The following is a 21,753-nucleotide window of genomic DNA, read 5'->3' as shown; positions in this document are numbered from 1 at the left end:
GGCCCTGGCCAGACAAGATGAGCAGCCTTCTCTTACATGGCCCTGGCCAGACAAGGTGGGCAGCCTTCTCTTACATGACCATGGCCAGACAAGGTGGGCAGCTTTCTCTTACATGACCATGGCCAGACAAGGTGAGCAGCCTTCTCTTACATGGCCCTGGCCAGACAAGGTGGGCAGTCTTCTCTTACATGACCATGGCCAGACAAGGTGGGCAGCTTTCTCTTACATGACCATGGCCAGACAAGGTGAGCAGCCTTCTCTTACATGACCCTGGCCAGACAAGATGAGCAGCCTTCTCTTACATGGCCCTGGCCAGACAAGGTGGGCAGCCTTCTCTTACATGGCCCTGGCCAGACAAGGTGGGCAGCCTTCTCTTACATGGCCCTGGCCAGACAAGGTGGGCAGCCTTCTCTTACATGACCATGGCCAGACAAGGTGAGCAGCTTTCTCTTACATGACCATGGCCAGACAAGGTGAGCAGCTTTCTCTTACATGACCATGGCCAGACAAGGTGGGCAGCCTTCTCTTACATGACCATGGCCAGACAAGGTGGGCAGCTTTCTCTTACATGGCCCTGGCCAGACAAGATGAGCAGCCTTCTCTTACATGGCCCTGGCCAGACAAGGTGGGCAGCCTTCTCTTACATGGCCCTGGCCAGACAAGGTGGGCAGCCTTCTCTTACATGGCCCTGGCCAGACAAGGTGGGCAGCCTTCTCTTACATGGCCCTGGCCAGACAAGGTGGGCAGTCTTCTCTTACATGGCCCTGGCCAGACAAGGTGGGCAGCCTTCTCTTACATGACCATGGCCAGACAAGGTGGGCAGCTTTCTCTTACATGACCATGGCCAGACAAGGTGGGCAGCCTTCTCTTACATGGCCATGGCCAGACAAGGTGGACAGCTTTCTCTTACATGGCCCTCGCCAGACAAGATGAGCAGCCTTCTCTTACATGGCCCTGGCCAGACAAGGTGGGCAGCCTTCTCTTACATGGCCCTGGCCAGACAAGGTGGGCAGCCTTCTCTGACATGACCATGGCCAGACAAGGTGGGCAGCCTTCTCTGACATGACCATGGCCAGACAAGGTGGGCAGTCTTCTCTTACATGACCATGGCCAGACAAGGTGGGCAGCCTTCTCTGACATGACCATGGCCAGACAAGGTGGGCAGCCTTCTCTTACATGGCCCTGGCCAGACAAGGTGGGCAGCCTTCTCTTACATGGCCCTGGCCAGACAAGGTGGGCAGTCTTCTCTTACATGGCCCTGGCCAGACAAGGTGGGCAGCCTTCTCTTACATGGCATTGGCCAGACAAGGTGGGCAGCCTTCTCTGACATGACCATAGCCAGACAAGGTGGGCAGCCTTCTCTTACATGGCCCTGGCCAGACAAGGTGGGCAGCCTTCTCTTACATGGCCCTGGCCAGACAAGGTGGGCAGTCTTCTCTTACATAGCCCTGGCCAGACAAGGTGGGAAGCCTTCTCTTACATGGCATTGGCCAGACAAGGTGGGCAGCCTTCTCTGACATGACCATAGCCAGACAAGGTGGGCAGCCTTCTCTTACATGGCCGTGGCCAGACAAGGTGGACAGCTTTCTCTTACATGGCCCTGGCCAGACAAGATGAGCAGCCTTCTCTTACATGACCATGGCCAGACAAGGTGGGCAGCCTTCTCTTACATGGCCCTGGCCAGGCAAGGTGAGCAGTATTCTCTGACATAACCTGCACTCTATTTTGTTATTCATTTACTGTAATGTTAAGTTTGTCTCCCTGTACTGTTCCTTTGTACATCGCTGCAAAACACTTGTGGCGCCTTATAAATAAAATTATAATAATAATAATAGCCCTGGTCAGTACTTTCCACTTTTAAGATTTGATGACGTTTTATAAGACAGCCACGGCACAAGCATTGCTCTATATATCTGAGGCTTAAGGTCAGATGACAGTGGCATAACTATAAATTTTAGGTCCCCCTCCCCGGCAAAAAAAATTCTGGTGTCCATCCCATACAGTATATTTATTGTAATTTTTACCAAAATGCTCGTTGCCAGGGGTTTACATGATCATTGCAAGGGGTCTGCTCTAGCATCTGTTTCCTCCAAGGTGGTGGCCATATTTGGGGGGAACATTTTCCATAGAGACAGGCAGACACAGGCCCCCCAGCAACTGCTCCCTCAAGCCCCTTGGGCTGCAGTGCAGTTGTTACACCACTGTGACATGAGATGTGTGGCCAATCTGAAACAGGAGTCAGACTACATTAAAACAGCCAGTTCTGACTACAGTTGACAGGACTACTTACATGGTTACATAGTAGGTAAGGCTGAAAAAAGACTTGCGTCCATCTAGTTCAACCTGGTATAGATATCCATTGCTGATTTGGTAGGTTCTGATATTTTACAGACAGATTATATTTCTTATTTATACTCATGGATGTTTTTCTCCAGTAAATGTTTGTCCAACTTTGCCTTGAACGCATTTAATGAGCCAGCCGTTACCACCTCTCTGGGAAGAGAGTTCCAGAGTTTGACTGTTCTGACCGTAAAGAAATTCTTTCTACTAGCTGAATGAAATCTTTTTTCATCTAATCTATACTCATGCCCTCGTGTCCTAGATTCCTTTCTAGTAGAAAAGAGGGTGTGTGACAGACAGTTCCTTATATTGGCCCTTGATATACTTGTACATGTTGAGCATGTCCCCCCTTAAACGTCTCTTCTCTAATGTAAATAGTCCCAAATTGATTAATCTCTCCCCGTAGCTTAAATTCTCCATTCCCCTAATAAGCTTTGTTGCTCGCCTTTGGACTTTTTCTAATTCTATGATGTCCTTTTTATAGTGTGGGGCCCAGAACTGTACTCCGTACTCGAGGTGAGGTCTCACCAATGCTTTATATAGTGGCATAATTACCCTTGAGTCCCTAGTTTCCATTCCCCTCTTAATACATGCCAGAATTTTGTTGGCCTTTTTTGTAGCTACATTACAATGGGCACTACATCCCAGTTTGCTGTCTATTTGGACTCCTAGATCCTTTTCAAGTATGGAATTACCCAGTTCCGCTAAGGTTGTAACTTGCACACTGGTTGTATCTCCCAAGGTGCATAACCTTACATTTATCTACATTGAACCTCATCTTCCATTTTTTTGCCCACTCATCTAGAATAACAAGATCATTTTGAACCATGGTGATGTCTTCTGATGATTTGATGACTTTGCTATGTTTTGTATCATCCGCAAAGATGGATACATTGCTGAGTAACCCTATCCCAATATCGTTAATAAAAATGTTAAACAGAATGGGCCCCAAATCCGAACCCTGGGGTACTCCACTTAGTACCGGTATCGTATCTGATACGGCACCATTCACAACCACTCTTTGTTCTCTATTACATAGCCAATTCCCTACCCATCTGCAGATATTTTCACCCAATCCTAGGTTCTCCATTTTATTAATCAATCTCTTGTGTGGGACAGTATCAAATGCTTTAGCGAAATCTAGGAAAATCACATCTACAGCATTTCCATTATCGAGGTTTTTGCTAACCTCTTCATAGAACCCTAGTAGATTAGTTTGGCATGAACGATTTTTCACGAACCCATGTTGGTTAGCACTGAGTAGACGGTGATGGTCTAAATATTCCTGGATACCATCCCTTAAAAATCCTTTAAATAGTTTACCCACAATTGATGTTAAACTAACGGGTCTGTAATCAGCGGGATCTTCCTTTTTTCCTTTTTTGAATATTGGCACTACCTCTGCTATTCTCCAATCTTTTGGTACTATACCTGACGATAGTGACTTGCTAAAGATATAATGTAGGGGGGTAGCTAGTTCATCCCCTAATTCCATTAATACCCTCGGATGAATCCCATCTGGCCCTGGTGATTTATTTGTTTTGAGTTTGCTTAGCCTCAGTATTATTTCCTTCGGCGTTAAATCCACAATGAGATCTGGCTTATTTGTCCCGTTTGTGGTAAATGTTCGTTCCACAGTCTGCTCTCCCTTAGTAAATACTGATGAGAAGAACTCATTTAACAGTTTTGCTTTTCCCTTGTCCTCAGTAACACTTTTTCCACTAGTATCAGTTAGTGGGCCTATGTTTTCCTTAATTAAACGTTTACTATTTATGTATTTAACCCCTTCCTGACACAGCATGTTTTTGCCTTCCTGACAGAGCCCTTTTTTTCAAATCTGACATGTATCACTTAAGTGGGGATAACTTTTTTTTGCTTTTACTTATCCCAGTGATTTTGAGATTGTTTTCTCGTGACACATTGTACTTCAAATTAGTGGTAAATTTGGGTCGATACAGTCTGTGTTTTTTTGTGAAAAATACCAAAATGTCGTAAAAAAATGGAAAATTTAGCAATTTGCAAAATGTTAAATTTTCTGCTTGTGAGACAAATAATCATACCACTCAAAATAGTTAATAACTAACATAGACCATATGTCTACTTTATGTTTCCATCATTATTTCAACTTCCTTTTAATTTCTTTGGACACTAGGAGGCTTAAAATATGAATAGCAAATTCTCAAATTTTCAAGAAAATTTCAAACACTGATTTTTTTAGGGACCAGTTCAGTTCTGATGTGACTTTGAGGGACTTGTATGTGAGACACCCCCATAAATGATGCCATTTTAAAAACTGCACCCCTCACAGTATTCAAAACAGCATTTTGGAAGTTTGTTAACCCTTTAGGTGTTTCACAGGAATTAAAACAAAGTGTAGGTGAAATTTCAAAATTTCATTTTTTTTGCAGATTTGCAATTTTAATACATTTTTCTAAGGAACACAGTATATTTTACTAGAGAAATGTGACTAAAAATTGATTCCCCCAATTCTTTTATTTTCATAAATATCCTATATGTGGCCCTAGTGTGCACGTTGACCAAACCACAGGCTTCATAATAGAAGGAGCACCTACTTGATTTTGGAGCCTCCTTTTTATGAGATTATTTTTTAGGCACCATGTAGGTTTCTAGGCACCATAAGATGCTAAAAGTTAGGAACCCCCCCACAAGTGACCCCATTTTGCAAACTACACCCCTCAGGGAATTCATCTAGGGGTATAGTGTACATTTCAAACCCCCAGGGGTTTCACCAATTGTGGTACAACTGGGCAGTGAAAATGAAAAATTATTTTTTTTACACAAAAATGCAGTTCTGGCTCCAAATTTTTCATTTTCACAAGGAATGAAGGAGACAAAGCACCCCAAAATCTGTGCCCCAATTTCTCCCGAGTATGGCAATGCCTCACATGTGACCAAAAAATACCAGTTGGGTGCATGGCAGGACTCAGAAGGGAAGGAGTGATTTTTGGATTTTGCAGCTCAGATTCTGGTGGAATTTTGGTGGGTGCTATGTCGCATTAGCAAGACCCCCGAAGCACCAATACAGTGGAAGCCCCCCACAAGTGACCCCATTTTGCAAACTACACCCCTCTGGGAATTCATCTAGGGGTATAATGTACATTTCAAACCCCCAGGGGTTTCACCAATTGTGGTACAACTGGGCAGTGAAAATGAAAAATTAAATTTTTTACACAAAAATGCAGTTCTGGCTCAAAATTTTTCATTTTCATAAGGTATGAAGGAGAAAAAGCACCCCAAAAGCTGTGCCCCAATTTCTCCCGAGTATGGCAATGCCTCACATGTGACCAAAAAATACCATTTGGGTGCATGGCAGGACTCAGAAGGGAAGGAGTGATATTTGGATTTTGCAGCACAGATTCTGGTGGAATTTTGGTGGGTGCTATGTCGCATTAGCAAGACCCCCAAAGCACCAATACAGTGGAACCCCCCCACAAGTGACCCCATTTTGCAAACTACACCCCTCAGGGAATTCATCTAGGGGTATAGTGTACATTTCAAACCCCCAGGGGTTTCACCAATTTTGATACAACTGGGCTGTGCAAATGAAAAATTAAATTTTTTTACACAAAAATGCAGTTCTGGCTCAAAATTTTTCATTTTCATAAGGTATGAAGGAGAAAAAACACCCCAAAATCTGTGCCCCAATTTCTCCCAAGTACGGCAATGCCTCACATGTGACCAAAAAATACCAGTTGGGTGCATGGCAGGACTCAGAAGGGAAGGAGTGATTTTTGGATTTTGCAGCTCAGATTCTGGTGGAATTTTGGTGGGTGCTATGTCGCATTAGCAAGACCCCCGAAGCACCAATACAGTGGAAGCCCCCCACAAGTGACCCCATTTTGCAAACTACACCCCTCTGGGAATTCATCTAGGGGTATAATGTACATTTCAAACCCCCAGGGGTTTTAACCAATTGTGGTACAACTGGGCAGTGAAAATGAAAAATTAAATTTTTTACACAAAAATGCAGTTCTGGCTCAAAATTTTTCATTTTCATAAGGTATGAAGGAGAAAAAGCACCCCAAAATCTGTGCCCCAATTTCTCCCGAGTATGGCAATGCCTCACATGTGACCAAAAAATACCATTTGGGTGCATGGCAGGACTCAGAAGGGAAGGAGTGATATTTGGATTTTGCAGCACAGATTCTAGTGGAATTTTGGTGGGTGCTATGTCGCATTAGCAAGACCCCCAAAGCACCAATACAGTGGAACCCCCCCACAAGTGACCCCATTTTGCAAACTACACCCCTCAGGGAATTCATCTAGGGGTATAGTGTACATTTCAAACCCCCAGGGGTTTCACTAATTTTGATACAACTGGGCTGTGCAAATGAAAAATTAAATTTTTTTACACAAAAATGCAGTTCTGGCTCAAAATTTTTCATTTTCATAAGGTATGAAGGAGAAAAAGCACCCCAAAATCTGTGCCCCAATTTCTCCCGAGTACGGCAATGCCTCACATGTGACCAAAAAATACCAGTTGGGTGCATGGCAGGACTCAGAAGGGAAGGAGTGATTTTTGGATTTTGCAGCTCAGATTCTGGTGGAATTTTGGTGGGTGCTATGTCGCATTAGCAAGACCCCCGAAGCACCAATACAGTGGAAGCCCCCCACAAGTGACCCCATTTTGCAAACTACACCCCTCTGGGAATTCATCTAGGGGTATAATGTACATTTCAAACCCCCAGGGGTTTCACCAATTGTGGTACAACTGGGCAGTGAAAATGAAAAATTAAATTTTTTACACAAAAATGCAGTTCTGGCTCAAAATTTTTCATTTTCACAAGGAATGAAGGAGACAAAGCACCCCAAAATCTGTGCCCCAATTTTTCCCGAGTACGGCAATGCCTCATGTGTGACCAAAAAATGGCAGGACTCAGAAGGGAAGGAGTGATATTTGGAATTTGCAGCACAGATTCTGGTGGAATGTTGGTGGGTGCTATGTCGCATTAGCAAGACCCCCAAAGCACCAATACAGTGGAACCCCCCCACAAGTGACCCCATTTTGCAAACTACACCCCTCAGGGAATTCATCTAGGGGTATAGTGTACATTTCAAACCCCCAGGGGTTTCACCAATTTTGATACAACTGGGCAGTGAAAATGAAAAATTAAATTTTTTTACACAAAAATGCAGTTCCGGCTCAAAATTTTTCATTTTCAGAAGGTATGAAGGAGAAAAAGCACCCCAAAATCTTTGCCCCAATTTCTCCCGAGTACGGCAATGCCTCACTTGTGACCAAAAAATACCAGTTGGGTGCATGGCAGGACTCAGAAGGGAAGGAGTGATTTTTGGATTTTGCGGCTCAGATTCTGGTGGAATAAATGGTGGGTGCTATGTGGCATTAGCAAGACCCCCGAAGCAGGGTGAAATTATGAACCTAATAATCCATAGATGTGTGGTATATTTTAAAACACTCCTTTATACATAGGCCGGGTTTGTCGGGGCAAGTGTCACACTGGAAAATAGTATCCTTTCTTATTCCCTTTTTATAGCAAACTTTGCACCTTTTTTGTGTCCTGCCCTTTTTTCCAGTGGAGGGGATTTCATCAGGAAAATGCTGCCCTGGTACAATACGGGGGCCAGTACTAGAAGTACTGGGGCCCTCTGCCTGCTGGTTCCCAAATATTAGGCCCTTTATGACTTCCTCTTGAAAGTGCATAAATGTCCCCCTCTGGCTGGTAGAACGGAATAGCACGTAAGCGTTATACAGTGCCATCTGGATGATATACACGGCCAGCTTCTTGTACCAGATTTTTGTTTTCCGCAGGGCACTGTACGGCTTCAGTACCTGATCTGAAAGATCCACTCCGCCCATGTACCTATTGTAATCCAGGATGCAATTAGGTTTTGAGGTGTGGGTACTGGTACCTCGTACAGGGACGGAGGTGGTACTGTCTCCGTGAATTGTTGTCAGTATAAGGACATCCCTCTTGTCCTTATATTTGACCAACAACATATTTTCGGTGCATATTCCCCTGCTTTCACCCCTTCTCATTACTTGGGCAATGTGCGTTTTTGGGAGGCCTCTTTGGTTCTTGCGCACAGTACCGCAAGCTGCTGTACCTCTTGAACCAAGGGCCTTAAACAGGGGGATGCTGGTGTAAAAGTTATCCACATAGAGGTGATAACCTTTATCCAGGAAGGGGTGCACTAAATCCCAGACAATTTTTCCACTAACACCTACGAGGGAGGGGGGGCATTCTGGCGGTTCAATTCTTGAATCCTTCCCTTCATATACCCTAAACCTGTGAGTGTACCCTGAGGTGCTTTCACACAGCTTATACATTTTTATGCCATACCTTGCCCTCTTACTGGGAAGGTACTGGCGGAATTTAACCCTTCCTTTAAAATGTATAAGGGACTCGTCTATGCAAATGAATTTATCTGGGATGTACATCTCTTCAAATTTGGCACTGAAGTGATCAATGACCGGCCTGACTTTGAATAGCCGGTCAAAGGTGGGATCATCTCTGGGTGGGCACTGTGCATTATCGTCGTAATGCAAAAATTTAAGGATTAACTCAAAACGAGTCCGGGTCATGGCCATACGGTAAAGTGGGGTGCTGTACAGAACATCTGTACTCCAATATTGCCTAATTTCTGGCTTTTTTACTATGCCCATATGAAACACCAGACCCCAAAACGTCATCATCTCTACTGCATCTACAGGGGTCCACCTAGCAAATGATGACGTGGGGTTTTGAGCAATAAACTGCTGGGCATATAAATTAGTTTGGTCCACCATTAAATTTATAAAATCATCAGAGAAAAATAATTTGAAAAAGTCAATTTCTCTGAGACCTGTGGAATCAAATTGGATTCCTGGGATGGCCAAAAACTCAGGAACCTGGGGCTCAAAATTGTCTGGTGGTGGGGTCCATACGAGATCAATTATTGGGGGGGGGGGTCTCAGCTGCTCTACGGGGGCGTCTTTGAGGGGGTCCCTCATCACTAGAGGAGGAAGAGGAGCTTAAGATGAATCCTTCAAATTCCCCGCTTGCCTCACTGGCTGTGTCAGAGTCAGAGGCAAGCATGGCATATGCCTCCTCCGCTGAATACATTCTTCTGGATGACTGGGATGACATTTGGGATGACATTTGGGATGCCATTTTTATTTTTGTGTTTCTGGTAGTGAAATGTTTCAACACGTGTATAGTGTAGGGGGGGTACAAACTTTATTTCAATGTAGTATGTAGTGTGTAGTGTGTATGTAGTGCAGAAAAAAAAAAAAAAAGGTCCTGCGCCAAAAATTGAGCACAGATGTTGGTCAGTATCGTCCGTCACTGAACAGCGCTCAAAGGCAACAGGAATTTGATCAAAAAAATTTGATCAAAAAAAATTAAAAAAAGACCCCACAGCACCCTCAAAAAAAAAAAAAAAAAGGTGATCAGTGATGCGACACTGATTACCAGTGAGGGGCAGCAGGTGCACAACCTTTGGTGCAACTGACAGTGCAACTGGCAGGTATATATAAAAAAAAACCTCTGCACCCCCAAAAAGTTGCTGATCACCTCAGATATAGTGATCAGCACAAAAGGGGGGGGGCAGCAGACACAAAATATAGCACTCTATATCACTCTCTGTCACTATCTCTCTCTATCTCTCTCTATCTCTCTCTATCTCTCACTATCTATCACTATCTATCACTCTATGACACTGCAGCAGCAGCACTGACAGTTATATATATAAAAAATAACCCCTGCACCCCCAAAAAGTTGCTGGGGGTGCACAAAAGGGGGGCAGCAGACACAAAATATAGCACTCTCTGTCACTATCTCTCTCTATCTCTCTCTATCTATCACTCTATGACACTGCAGCAGCAGCACTGACAGTTATATATATAAAAAATAACCCCTGCACCCCCAAAAAGTTGCTGGGGGTGCACAAAAGGGGGGCAGCAGACACAAAATATAGCACTTTCTATCACTATCTCTCTCTATCTCTCTATCTCTCACTATCTATCACTCTATGACACTGCAGCAGCAGCACTGACAGGTATATATATAAAAAAACCCTGCGCCCCCAAAAAGTTGCTGATCAGTTAATTTATACTGATCAGCACAAAAGGGGGGGGCAGCAGTCAGTTGCACACGCAGTACAGCTGTATATATATAAAAAAAATATATAGCACAATCTGTCACTATCTCTCTATCTCTCTCTATCTCTCTATCTATAACTCTATCACACTGCAGCAGCACAAAATATAGCACTCTCTGTCACTAGCCCTCTCTATCCCTCTCTCTCTATCTCTCTATCTATAACTCGAACACACTGCAGCAGCACAACACAGCACAGCACAACACAGGAAGTCACAAGAAGTAACAAGATCCAGGAACGCTACAAGCAGTGATCAGGTAAGTGTTTGCAAGGATCAGGTCAGTATATCGCGGCAGATAGGCACGGTGACCGCACTGCACGCAATTCCAGACCGGAATGGCGTCTGCAGTGCAGTCACCGTTAGTTTAAATCACCCTCCATGGCTGTGATTGGTTCGTCGGTCCGACGAACCAATCACGGCCTTTGGGGGCGGGTGGGGTGAGGTGGGGTGACACCAGTGTCACCCTTACACCCCGTGGTGATTGGTGCTGTACTTTACAGCACCAATCACCACCGATCCCTGTGTCACCGGCGAACGTTATTCGCCGGTGACACAGAAAACGCTGTAATTGGCTGTTCACACTGAACAGCCAATCACAGCGATCGCCGACGGGGGGGCGGCATCGCAGCCCCCCCTGGGCATGCAGGGACATGTCTGCTGTCAGGGACAGCAGACATGTTTAAACTGTCACCGCGTCTATAGACGCGGTGACAGTTTAAAGCCATGACATACATTTACGCCATGTGCCGGGAAGTACATCCCGGCCATGACGTAAATGTACGTCAAATGTCGGGAAGGGGTTAAAAAACTTCTTTGGGTTGGTTTTGCTTTCAGTGGCTATGCACTCTTCATATAATATTTTAGCTGCTTTGATTACCCCTTTACAAGTTTTGTTTGATTCTTTGTATTTTGCGAACGCCTCCTCATTCAAGTTATTTACTTAGTAGAAAACAATTACATTGTAAGTTCTGGCAAGCAAGGCCCATCTCCTTCTCCCCTCTCACTCCCCCTCCAGCGGGTGTGGATCGTATTGTTGACCCGACTTTGGTCGACAGTCATTGGGAGAAACACCGCTGGGTCGACAGGCAACTAGGTCTACAGGGTTCTAGGTCGACATGGGTGAAGGTCGACAGGTGTCTAGGTCGACATGGGACAAGGTTGACATGGGTTTAGGTCGACATGGGTTAGGTCGACAGGTCACGAGGTCGACATGGGTTTTTCACTGTTTTTTTTAACCGAATGTCGACACAGTCAACATGGACACAGTTGGAAGTGAACCGCAGCCCCTCGCATCACTCGCAATGCTTCGGGCGCGGTGCCTCTCTATGCTCGGCACACTATTTTATTCTCCCACCACGCCCTAGTGGATGGTAGGGCATGAAATACTGCCTGTCGGCACATGTCGGCTCAAAAAACAGTGAAAAAATCCATGTCGACCTTGCGACCTAACCCATGTCGAGATAACGCATTTGTCGACCTAAATCATATTGACCATGTCCCATGTCGACCTAGACACCTGTCGACCTTGTTGCCTGTCGACCCAACGGTGTTGACCTAATGACTGTCAACCTAAGTCAGGTCAACAATACAATCCACACCCACTGGAGGGGGATTGATTGAGAGGGGAGAAGGAGATGGGCCTTGCTTACCAGAACTTACAATGTCGACAATACGACCGTATCCCCCTCCAGCTGTGTGTCCTTGTATTTTGCCACATGAATGTTTAGTGTGGGGTATTTGTAAAACCTTCTTTATGACCAGTGGCGTAGCGCAAAATTTTGCTCCCCCCCGCCGGGACAATTTCGCCGCCCCCCCCCCCCCTCGGACAATTTTGCCGCTGCCCCCCGTTAAAAGACCCCCCTGGGGAGCTGGCAGGGGGGTCCGTGCGGCGCGGAGGTACCTGTATTCAGGGAGAGCCTGGAGGTCCCTGCGCCTGCGGCGCTGAGTATGATGTTGCCAGCCGGGGTCCCTGCAGTGAAGTGGAAATAACGCGCTATCTCCGGTGCTAATGTCTGTTATTACTATTGATATATGATACAGTTGATCCATGCTACTGTTACCTGTCAGTAGATGTCTGTATGTTCGTGTATTGTTTATGTTTTGTAATGGTGACGGGAGCACCACCAATCAGAGGTCTGATCGTCATGACGGCGGATGCCGCTGACGTCACAGACCTGCGCCACTTGTCCGGAGCCTCCTGGCTCGGTTGGCGCCGAAAACACAGGGTGTGTATATAAGGTATGTGTATTTGTCATTTGTATGTTACTCTGCTTGAAAACGATGCCTGCGTAGCATCGAAACGTTGCAGCCAATAAAGAGAAGTTTTCTTTTACCCACTGCCTTGATGTATCGTTGGAGTGCCGCGCCTACACTGGGACTTTATATATATATATATATATATATATATATAAAATAAATCTTATTGATATTAGTGATTCGGTTCATTTGGAAATTATTCTGTAGGTGAGGATCCTGAGCTAAGGTTTTATATACTGTACTAGGTGATTCATCGCGCCCTACGGGCACTCTTCACACCGGCATTAGGGGCTGCGCCTCCTTAATTGGCCACGAATCGCGGGAGGGGGTCCGCAAATCGCGGCGGGGGGGGGGGCGCGGGGGGTGCTGTGAATCGTGGGAGGGCGGGCGTGAAACGCGGGAGGGCGGGCGAGGGGGGGGCAGTGAATCGCGGGATGGGGGATCCACGAATAGTGGGAGGGGGCGAGGGTCCGCAAATTGCAGTAGAGGCCGCGAATCGCAGGAGGGGGGAGGCAGGGGGTGTCGCGAATCGCGTGTGGCGGGGGTCTGCGAATCGAGGGAGGTGGGTTCGGAGGGGTGTGAATTGTGGGAGGGGGTGTTGCGGTGGGTGCTGTGAATCACGGGGGGTGCGCGAATCGCGGGGGGGTTGCGGTGGGGGGGTGCCACGAATCGCAGGGGGGGGTGACTGGGCTATACATTGCATTGTGTCATCTATAGCAGTGGTTCCACACATACTGCACACCACGTACACACACATAGAGCCACACACATGCTGGGTCTGTCCACCCCTTTCCCCAGCAGTGTACATACATACCCAGCATGAGGATAATATTGCAGCCACTGCTGTGAGGTCCCAGTCAGTGGTCAAACAATCAGGAGCAGCAGGGAGGGGGGGGCAGCACTGCAGTGCACAGTCTCCTCCTCGTGTGCTTGACTGCCCGACACCCTGGGGGGGGGGGCGTGGTGTGTAGCTATGGGGCGGGGTTTGGGGGGTGCTTGGGCGGACATGGGGAGGAGGGGGCGGGAGATTGGTGTGTAGGACTTTAGGCTGTGTAGAACGTGGTATTGCAGGTTTTGCAGTGTGGATAACGGTGGACGGCCTGTCAATCACCCATGGAACCCCGCCCACCGTTAGCTACACTGCTTTTGAGTGACGGATCTGGCTAAATATATAAGAGATACTGTACAGTTGTAAAAGAGTAAATAAATCCAGCATGACCAATGAGCAAGGTTCAGTAACAGTGTACAGAGACAAGAACAAAGTTATACATTTCCATTACAGTGCAGATAAGACGTTGCACATTTCCAGTCACTATTAGTGGAAAGCCTATATGGTCTAACACCCGAGTGAGTAAGAGGATTCCTTATCTTCTCTCCAGCCTCCCAGAGACAGAACGGACAAAGCTGCTGTCTAGAAAATTGCAGAACAGATCGCAGTGGTCTTCAATGGTGTCTTCCACACCACATTCATCTGAGGTACAAGGTTCCTTCTCTTTAGCGGGAGCCCATTGATTTTATTGGAGAGGTTGTGAGACCTTCTTGGAATTTTCTTGATATAAATCTAAGTCCAAGTTAACCCGGATAGAGTTTATGAGTAACATTAAGATTATATTATCATTACAGTTTACTATTTGCTATAGCAGGGCCGGACTGGGACTAGAAAATGGCCCTGGCATTTTGAGCACACAGGCCCACCTGTAGTGGGCGGGACTCTTGCGCGACGAAGCCACGCTGCGAAAAGGGGGCGTGGTCTCATGGAAAGGAGGCAGTACACTGCCCATCACACATTATGGAGCACACCGTAATGCCCATTACACAAAGTGCTTCACATCATGATGCCCATTACACAATAGTGTAACAACAGTGCTGCACACTATTATGCCCATTACATATTATGCCACATATATGCAGTTGTGGGGGGGGGTGATGGGAGATAATCACAGTAAGTCACAGTACTGCAGTAGTTACGAGGGAGTGTGCCGGATGTGGCAGCGATGCAGTATAGAAAATACCAGCATGTGTGCACAGAATTTGATGGCACATACAGGTAATGCAGAGAGGTCTGATTTCACATACAGGGAACGTGGGGGGTCTGATGGCACATACGGGGAATGTGAAGGATTCTGGTGGCACATACAGGGTATTTAGAGGACTCTGATGGCACATATACAGAATGTGGAGATGTCTGATGGTATATAAGGAACATGTGCGGGGTTCTGATGGCACATATGGGAATGTGGAGAGGTCTGATGGCATAAAAGGGGCATGTGGAGGGGTCTGATGGCACATATGGGGAATACGGAGAGGTCTGATGGCACATACAGGTAATGCAGAGAGGTCTGATGGTATATAAGGAACATGTGCGGGGTTCTGATGGCACATATGGGAATGTGGAGGGGTCTGATGGCACATATGGGGAATACGGAGAGGTCTGATGGCACATACAGGTAATGCAGAGAGGTCTGATGTCACATACAGGGAATGTGGATGGGTCTGATGGCACATACATGGGATGTGGAGGGGTCTGATGGCACATACAGGGAGCGTGGGGGGTCTGATGGCACATACAGGGAATGTGAAGGATTCTTGTGACACATACAGGGTATGTGGAGGACTCTGATGGCACATATACAGAATGTGGAGATGTCTGATGGTATATAATGGGCATGTAGAGGGGTCTGATGGCACATATGGGGAATGTGGAGAGGTCTGATGGCATATAAGGGGAATGCGGAGAGGTCTGATGGTATTAAAGGGGAATGTGGAGAGGTCTGATGGCATATAAGGGGAATGCGGAGAGGTCTGATGGTATTAAAGGGGAATGTGGAGGGGTCTGATGTCATGTAGGGAGTGAACATGTGGAGGGGTCTGATGGCACATATGGGAATGTGGAGAGGTCTGATGGCATATAAGGGGCATGTGGAGAGGTCTGATGGCATCTAAGGAACATGTGTATAGATTGTAAGCTTGCAGCAGGGCCCTCTAACCCCCAAATCTGTCTGTTGTTACCCAGTTTGTTTTATCACTGTCTACTATTGTAAAGCGCAACGGAATCTGCTGCGCTATATAAGACGCTGTAACGGAATCTGCTGCGCTATATAAGACGCTGTAACGGAATCTGCTGCGCTATATAAGTCGCTCTAACGGAACCTGCTGCGCTATATAAGACGCTGTAACGGAATCTGCTGCGCTATGTAAGACTCTGTAACGGAATCTGCTGCGCTATATAAGACACTGTAACGGAATCTGCTGCGCTATATAAGACACTGTAATGGAATCTGCTGCGCTATATAAGACACTGTAATGGAATCTGCTGAGCTATATAAGAAACTGTAAATAAATAAATAAATGTGGAGGGGTCTGATGGCACGTATGGGAATGTGGAGAAGTCTGATGGTAAAAAAGGGGCATGTGGAGAGGTCTGATGACACTTATAGGGAATGTGGAGAGGTCTCATGGCTTATAAGTAACATGTGCGAGGTTCTGAGAGCACATATGGGAATGTGGAGTGGTTTGATGGCATATAAGGGGCATGTGGAGAGGTCTGATGGCATATAAGGAACATGTGGAGGGGTCTGATGTTACATACAGTACAGGGAATGTGGAAGGGTCTCATGGCACATAAGGGGCCTGATGCTTTACGGGGTATGTAGGGGAGTCTAATGCTATATAAAAGACCTATGGGTGGTATGGGGTTGCACAATCTGTATAGTTTGTAAATAACCCACCACTTTGTTTTACTGAATAAACATAAAATGGTTTACATACAATAGCCTGTAGGACGGTTAATAAGCTACTGAGAAGACATGAATTACACAGGTTCCTGGTTATCACTAGACTTCTGTAATTAATCAGTTAAGCAGTGATTAATATGTTAATCTGGAGAGAGCAGGGAAATCACTGAGTGGTCACTTGGGTGGTTACGTAACCCTGGGCAGGAATGCATGGCTGCCCTCCAACAGGCAGAGCGCACAGGAACAGGATTTACCCAAAAACTAAACATACAGTATCTGATTCCAAAGGGAGAACAGCGGGGAAAGCAGGATCCCAAAGGCACCTGTAACAGGTCTGTCATGTACTTACTATACCTTACAGCAGTGCTGGATGGCACTTGTAGTTCTACAACAGCTGTTACATGTGTTACATAGGGAGAATGTGGTTCACATGCATAAATTATAGGGGCTAAAACATTATTCTATTACATTTAACATGACTCAGACCCATAACACGGAATACTGCAGTCGTTCACACTTCCCACTTCTATTCTTATTACAGGAACTTTGGACTGCAATTGTTCATTCAAAAACTGAGCTGAAAAAGGCCAGAATTATTATTATTGCTATTATTATTATTGCTGTGTATCACTGAGTTAGACCAGCCGGTGTGTAACAGTGAGTACCAGGGTGTACCTATACTAATACATGGCAGTCTATTCTCCATATGGAAAGCATTCTCTGCTGCTGTATTCAGTAATGAGCTGAGCTGGGAGTTCTGTGGAGTCCGAGTATAGAAATCCTCCTGAGAGGTGTGCGCCAAACCCCGTGTTTTGTTTTCTAGTTTAGTTTTGGATCTGGATAAATTTTAACCCTTTGAGTGCCAAGGGATTTTGTCAAAATAGGTGTGAAAATTGGCAAGGAAACATTTGTATTCATCATAATGACCGGTAATATCACCTTATATAGGAAATCAAAGCTTTTCTTTTTTTTTTTTACACAACATTTTTTTATTTGAATTTATATAACCAATGTGAGCGACGCTGGCATCTTAGTGGGTATCTCACAGAGATGTTGGCACTCAAAGCGTTAAGTTAGTTTTGGTTCTGGTTTTATAAAACCCCCCTTGCATGTTTTGGATCTGTATTTAAATGGGGGAAACAGCTATAATTATGCTATATGATCCTGGCCTTGTTCCTACAGTATCATTAACCTCTAAAACATTCATGTTAAGCTGTGTCTGGTCATTTCTGGCCACATCACAGATCACAATATTGTTCACCCATAAAATGTATCCAGATCCACCCATTAGCTTCAGATACCCCCTCATCGTGTTCCACTTCCGCACTTGCATCTTCAATGTCTACTATGTTGTAATCACCATCTTTACTTTCACTGCCAGTCCACGCATTAGCAGAAAGTGCGGAAATGATGGAAGAAGCAAATGAGGTTTCTCTATGAGCACAGTGTGAGAAATGCCAGACTAAATCTGGATACACACTATAAGATTATCTTTCCAATCTGGCTGGTTGGAATGAAATGTAGCTATTGTGGACACCACTAGACTCTCCTCAGTGTTTTGTGAACACATATAGTTTGTTCTTCACCCTTAGTGTTATATATGTTTGAGGACTCATTTTTCAGTTTTGAAGGTGACACCTCTATCTCTTGTTTTATCATTGTGAAAGATTTAGGTACCTTTTATTAAACTTTCTGACCCCCGGACAAATTTAGATGTTGTAGTACTGTCACAACTGGCAGCAGCCACATCACTAGTACTTGGTTGCTGCTCCTGCTCTGCCAATGACTGATTATGATCCAAATCGACTCACATCTCTTATATTAATAAAAGGGTCTTACAGCAACTCCTCAGTAGCCCAGTGCAACTACCTTGCCCTAAACCAGGGATGGGGCACCTTCGGCCCTCCAGCTGTTGTTGAACTACGTATCCCAGCATCCCTGCTACATTTTTGCTATTTGGCCATGCTAAAACTGTTGCCAGGCATGCTGGGATGTGTACTTTAACAACAGCTGGAGGGCCGAAGGTTCCCCATCCCTGCCCTAAACACACCCATTATATTTTTTATTTGAAATTTATGTATATTTTTTTTTTTTACAAACTAAATCACTTAATGAAATGCTGCCCTTTATCTAGGAGGTCTGGACGGTGTGCACCAGCAAGGGATTCATATAAATAAATGTATAATTCTGCCTGGGCAGTCTAGTGTGCTCTGTCCAGGGTGAGGGGTATAATTCTGCCTGGGCAGTCTAGTGTGCTCTCTGTCCAGGGTGCAGGGTATAATTCTGCCTGGGCAGTCTAGTGTGCTCTCTGTCCAGGGTGCAGGGTATAATTCTGCCTGGGCAGTCTAGTGTGCACTCTGTCCAGGGTGCGGGGTATAATTCTGCCTGGGCACTCTAGTGTGCTCTCTGTCCAGGGTGCGGGGTATAATTCTGCCTGGGCAGTCTAGTGTGCTCTCTGTCCAGGGTGCAGGGTATAATTCTGCCTGGGCAGTCTAGTGTGCACTCTGTCCATGGTGCGGGGTATAATTCTGCCTGGGCAGTCTAGTGTGCACTCTGTCCAGGGTGCGGGGTATAATTCTGCCTGGGCACTCTAGTGTGCTCTCTGTCCAGGGTGCAGGGTATAATTCTGCCTGGGCACTCTAGTGTGCTCTCTGTCCAGGGTGCGGGGTATAATTCTGCCTGGGCACTCTAGTGTGCTCTCTGTCCAGGGTGCGGGGTATAATTCTGTCTGGGCACTCTAGTGTGCTCTCTATCCAGGGTGCGGGGTATAATTGCACATGAAGGGACTTATATTGTATTATAAACATGGAAGATCCGATGCCTGGTTGGACAATTTGAGCCAGGACTGAAATTCCCTTGGATCCCTGTTGGTAGTGTAGTTTTCATAAAACCAAACCTGCACATATCCTTCACAAATCTAGAAGCATATAAATATATATTTAACAAGAAGATATACAAATATGAGACTATAGATCCCTCATTGATGTAGCTAAAACTATAAAATATCTAAGATGTGGCTGATTCTGATTTTGGAGCATAGCATCAAATGCAGGTGAGTTTACACCTGGACCATACTTTCCAATGGCGGGAAGGTGGGAGGGGCACAGTCTACTCATCATGTACCCACCTGCTACTGTTGAAAGCTGCAATGTGCAGCCTTTTACAGCAGGGGACAGGCATAGGACAGGGCCGGATTAAGGGGGGGGGGGGGGGGGGGCTCAGGTACCCCAGGCTGGGCCCCTCTCTACTAAGGCCCCCCCCCCCCCCCCCCCCAGTGGTTGAATTTTTTTTTTTTATTGTCAATGTGACAATGATTAATGGTACTGAGCATCGGGAACCAAGGCACTCAGACTGCACAAGAGGTCAGAGGCTGAGAGGCTTGTGCTGAGCTCTGCTTGGTGGAGCTTATCATATGCTTCTCAGGCCCATAGAAGACAGCAGCAGCAGCAGCGGCCTTGTCATGGGAGGGTTTTTAATCAGAGGTAGTGCTGAGCCTGTCAGGGCTCCTAAAGAGTAAGTAAGGTACAGCGGGACAATAAAATATCACATGAAAAGCCTGTGTTTGTCCCGCTGTACCTTACATACTCTGTAGGAGCCCTGACATACATGAATATATGTGTATATTAATCCCCCTTGTAGTTACCCATTGACCAAGCTTTGATAGTGTAATATTCTCCCGTGCAGTTTGCGGCCAGTAATAACAAGTGGGAGGGGGGCCTCCCTGTCTAAAGTGACCCGGGCCCCCCGAAGGCTTAATCCGGCACTAGCATAGGATTATGCAATTCACTGTGAATCGTGCCACCCAACATCCCAGCTGCCGGGCAGTACTGTGAGATGGTCCAACTTTGTCAGGAAGCCAGGAGAGCCTCCCAAATTTGGGACTTTGGACCTTACCAACTCTCCTGGAGCCTCCAAGCAATGCTAGAATACAACAAATACATTTATTATGTTTGTGTGCAGGGTAAACACTGACTACTACACATGCTGGGCTGCTGTATTCTTACCCTTCCAATTAGTGTGGAGTTTGTACACACATCAACATCTCTCTGCAGTATGTCGCATCTGCCTCCATGCAGGACAGCATGGTATTACCAAGTGGCAAAATGTCTGGCTTTCTTCTGCATTGCTCCCATCTTAGCCTCAATGTCCTTAAAACTGGGCAATATTATAAGGGAGACTCTGGCGTTAGTACTGTAAATGGAGGCAACCTCTGCATGTATATAACGTACCCGGGGGTTTGTGTTTAGTATCTGGAGCACCGTTTTCTATCTGTCTATGAGATGTAATATAAACCTTGCTCTATGTGAATATCTTGTGTGGCACTAACTTCCACTTTGTCTCTTTGGCAGGGAAGAGATATGTCCACATACAATGTCCGCCTGTACAAGGACTCCGACTTTCCGGCGGTCAAGAGCATCTTTCTAGCTGGTTGCAAGGAGCATACTACTTCAGCCTTCCACGGTGCCTTAAAGGTGCCACGCAACTGGCTTCTCCTGCTGGTGGCATTTGTGCTTCCACTGGTCACCGTTGGGTCCATCCTGCTCTCCATCATAGGTGTGGCCATTGTGTTGGTCTTGTTCTGGTTATCTGGGAGAGAATTCTTCCATTCCTACGCCAGGCATGCTTTGGTGGAAGACTTGAAGGACATAAGGAGATATTATCTGCAGCGGGAAGGTTATGGATTCTGGGTGGTGGAGTCCGCTGGGGAGGTGGTAGGGATGGTGGCTGCTGTCCCATCGTATCTCCCTGGGGGAGAGAAACACATGGAGCTTAAGAGAATGTCGGTGGCTAGTAGCCATAGAGGCAGAGGAGTAGCTAAAATCCTGTGTAGGACCTTGATTGGCTTTGCCCGGAAGAAAGGCTGTGATGCCGTGACCCTGTCCACCACAACCGTTCAGGTGGGTGCTCTGAGACTGTACGAGAACATGGGCTTCACATGTGAGCACACCATGGACTCACCTAAATTCACAGACAGGTTCGCTAGGATCACCTGGGTAATATACAAATATGATCTCAAGAAAGGCAAATAGTTTTTCTTTATTGGATTTAGGGCAATAAATATTTAAAGAAAGTCTATTTTTTTATAGTTTCTTCTACAACATAATACAGTAGACAGTCACCTACTGCACCGGTGAGCATCCTGACGGCCTGGGTGCTAGCTTTCTGACCACCCCGGCTATGAGCACGAGACGGCACTGGAATCCCAACAATTATCAATCCGGCACAGCAATCCTGACTGCCGGGATCCCGAATGGTAAGTATTCAGGATCACTAGATTGCGGCCCGGGAAGGAGGGCAGAG

The 21,753-nt window shown here is 46.1% G+C and overlaps 1 protein-coding gene across 2 annotated transcripts; it reads left to right on the top strand.

Moving 5' to 3' along the window:
* Nucleotides 1-14,128: 14,128 nt before the first annotated feature.
* Nucleotides 14,129-21,526, top strand: LOC146058474 (N-acetyltransferase 8F1-like). 2 transcript variants are annotated; one of them, XM_083170782.1, is made up of 2 exons: nucleotides 14,129-14,194; nucleotides 20,802-21,526. In XM_083170782.1, exons 1-2 carry the CDS (start codon nucleotides 14,165-14,167, stop codon nucleotides 21,480-21,482), a joined length of 711 nt encoding a protein of 236 aa, XP_083026908.1. In that variant the 5' UTR covers nucleotides 14,129-14,164; the 3' UTR covers nucleotides 21,483-21,526. The 2 variants fall into 2 exon arrangements, with proteins under 2 accessions (XP_083026908.1, XP_083026932.1); XM_083170806.1 differs by lacking the exon at nucleotides 14,129-14,194 and adding an exon at nucleotides 16,648-16,784.
* Nucleotides 21,527-21,753: the final 227 nt, after the last annotated feature.

This window comes from Crinia signifera, chromosome 1 (assembly GCF_055691185.1).
Source record: "Crinia signifera chromosome 1, ASM5569118v1, whole genome shotgun sequence".
Lineage (NCBI taxonomy): Eukaryota > Metazoa > Chordata > Amphibia > Anura > Myobatrachidae > Crinia > Crinia signifera.
Note: the sequence above shows the minus strand (reverse complement) of the source record. Positions and strands in the feature narration are given on the sequence as shown.

Bases quoted from the DNA above. Each gene is read 5' to 3' on its own strand.
- LOC146058474 (XM_083170782.1), top strand. From the start codon at position 14,165: ATGGTGTCTTCCACACCACATTCATCTGAG. The intron at 14,195-20,801 runs GTACAAGGTTCC...TCTCTTTGGCAG, and splicing joins CCACACCACATTCATCTGAG to GGAAGAGATATGTCCACATA.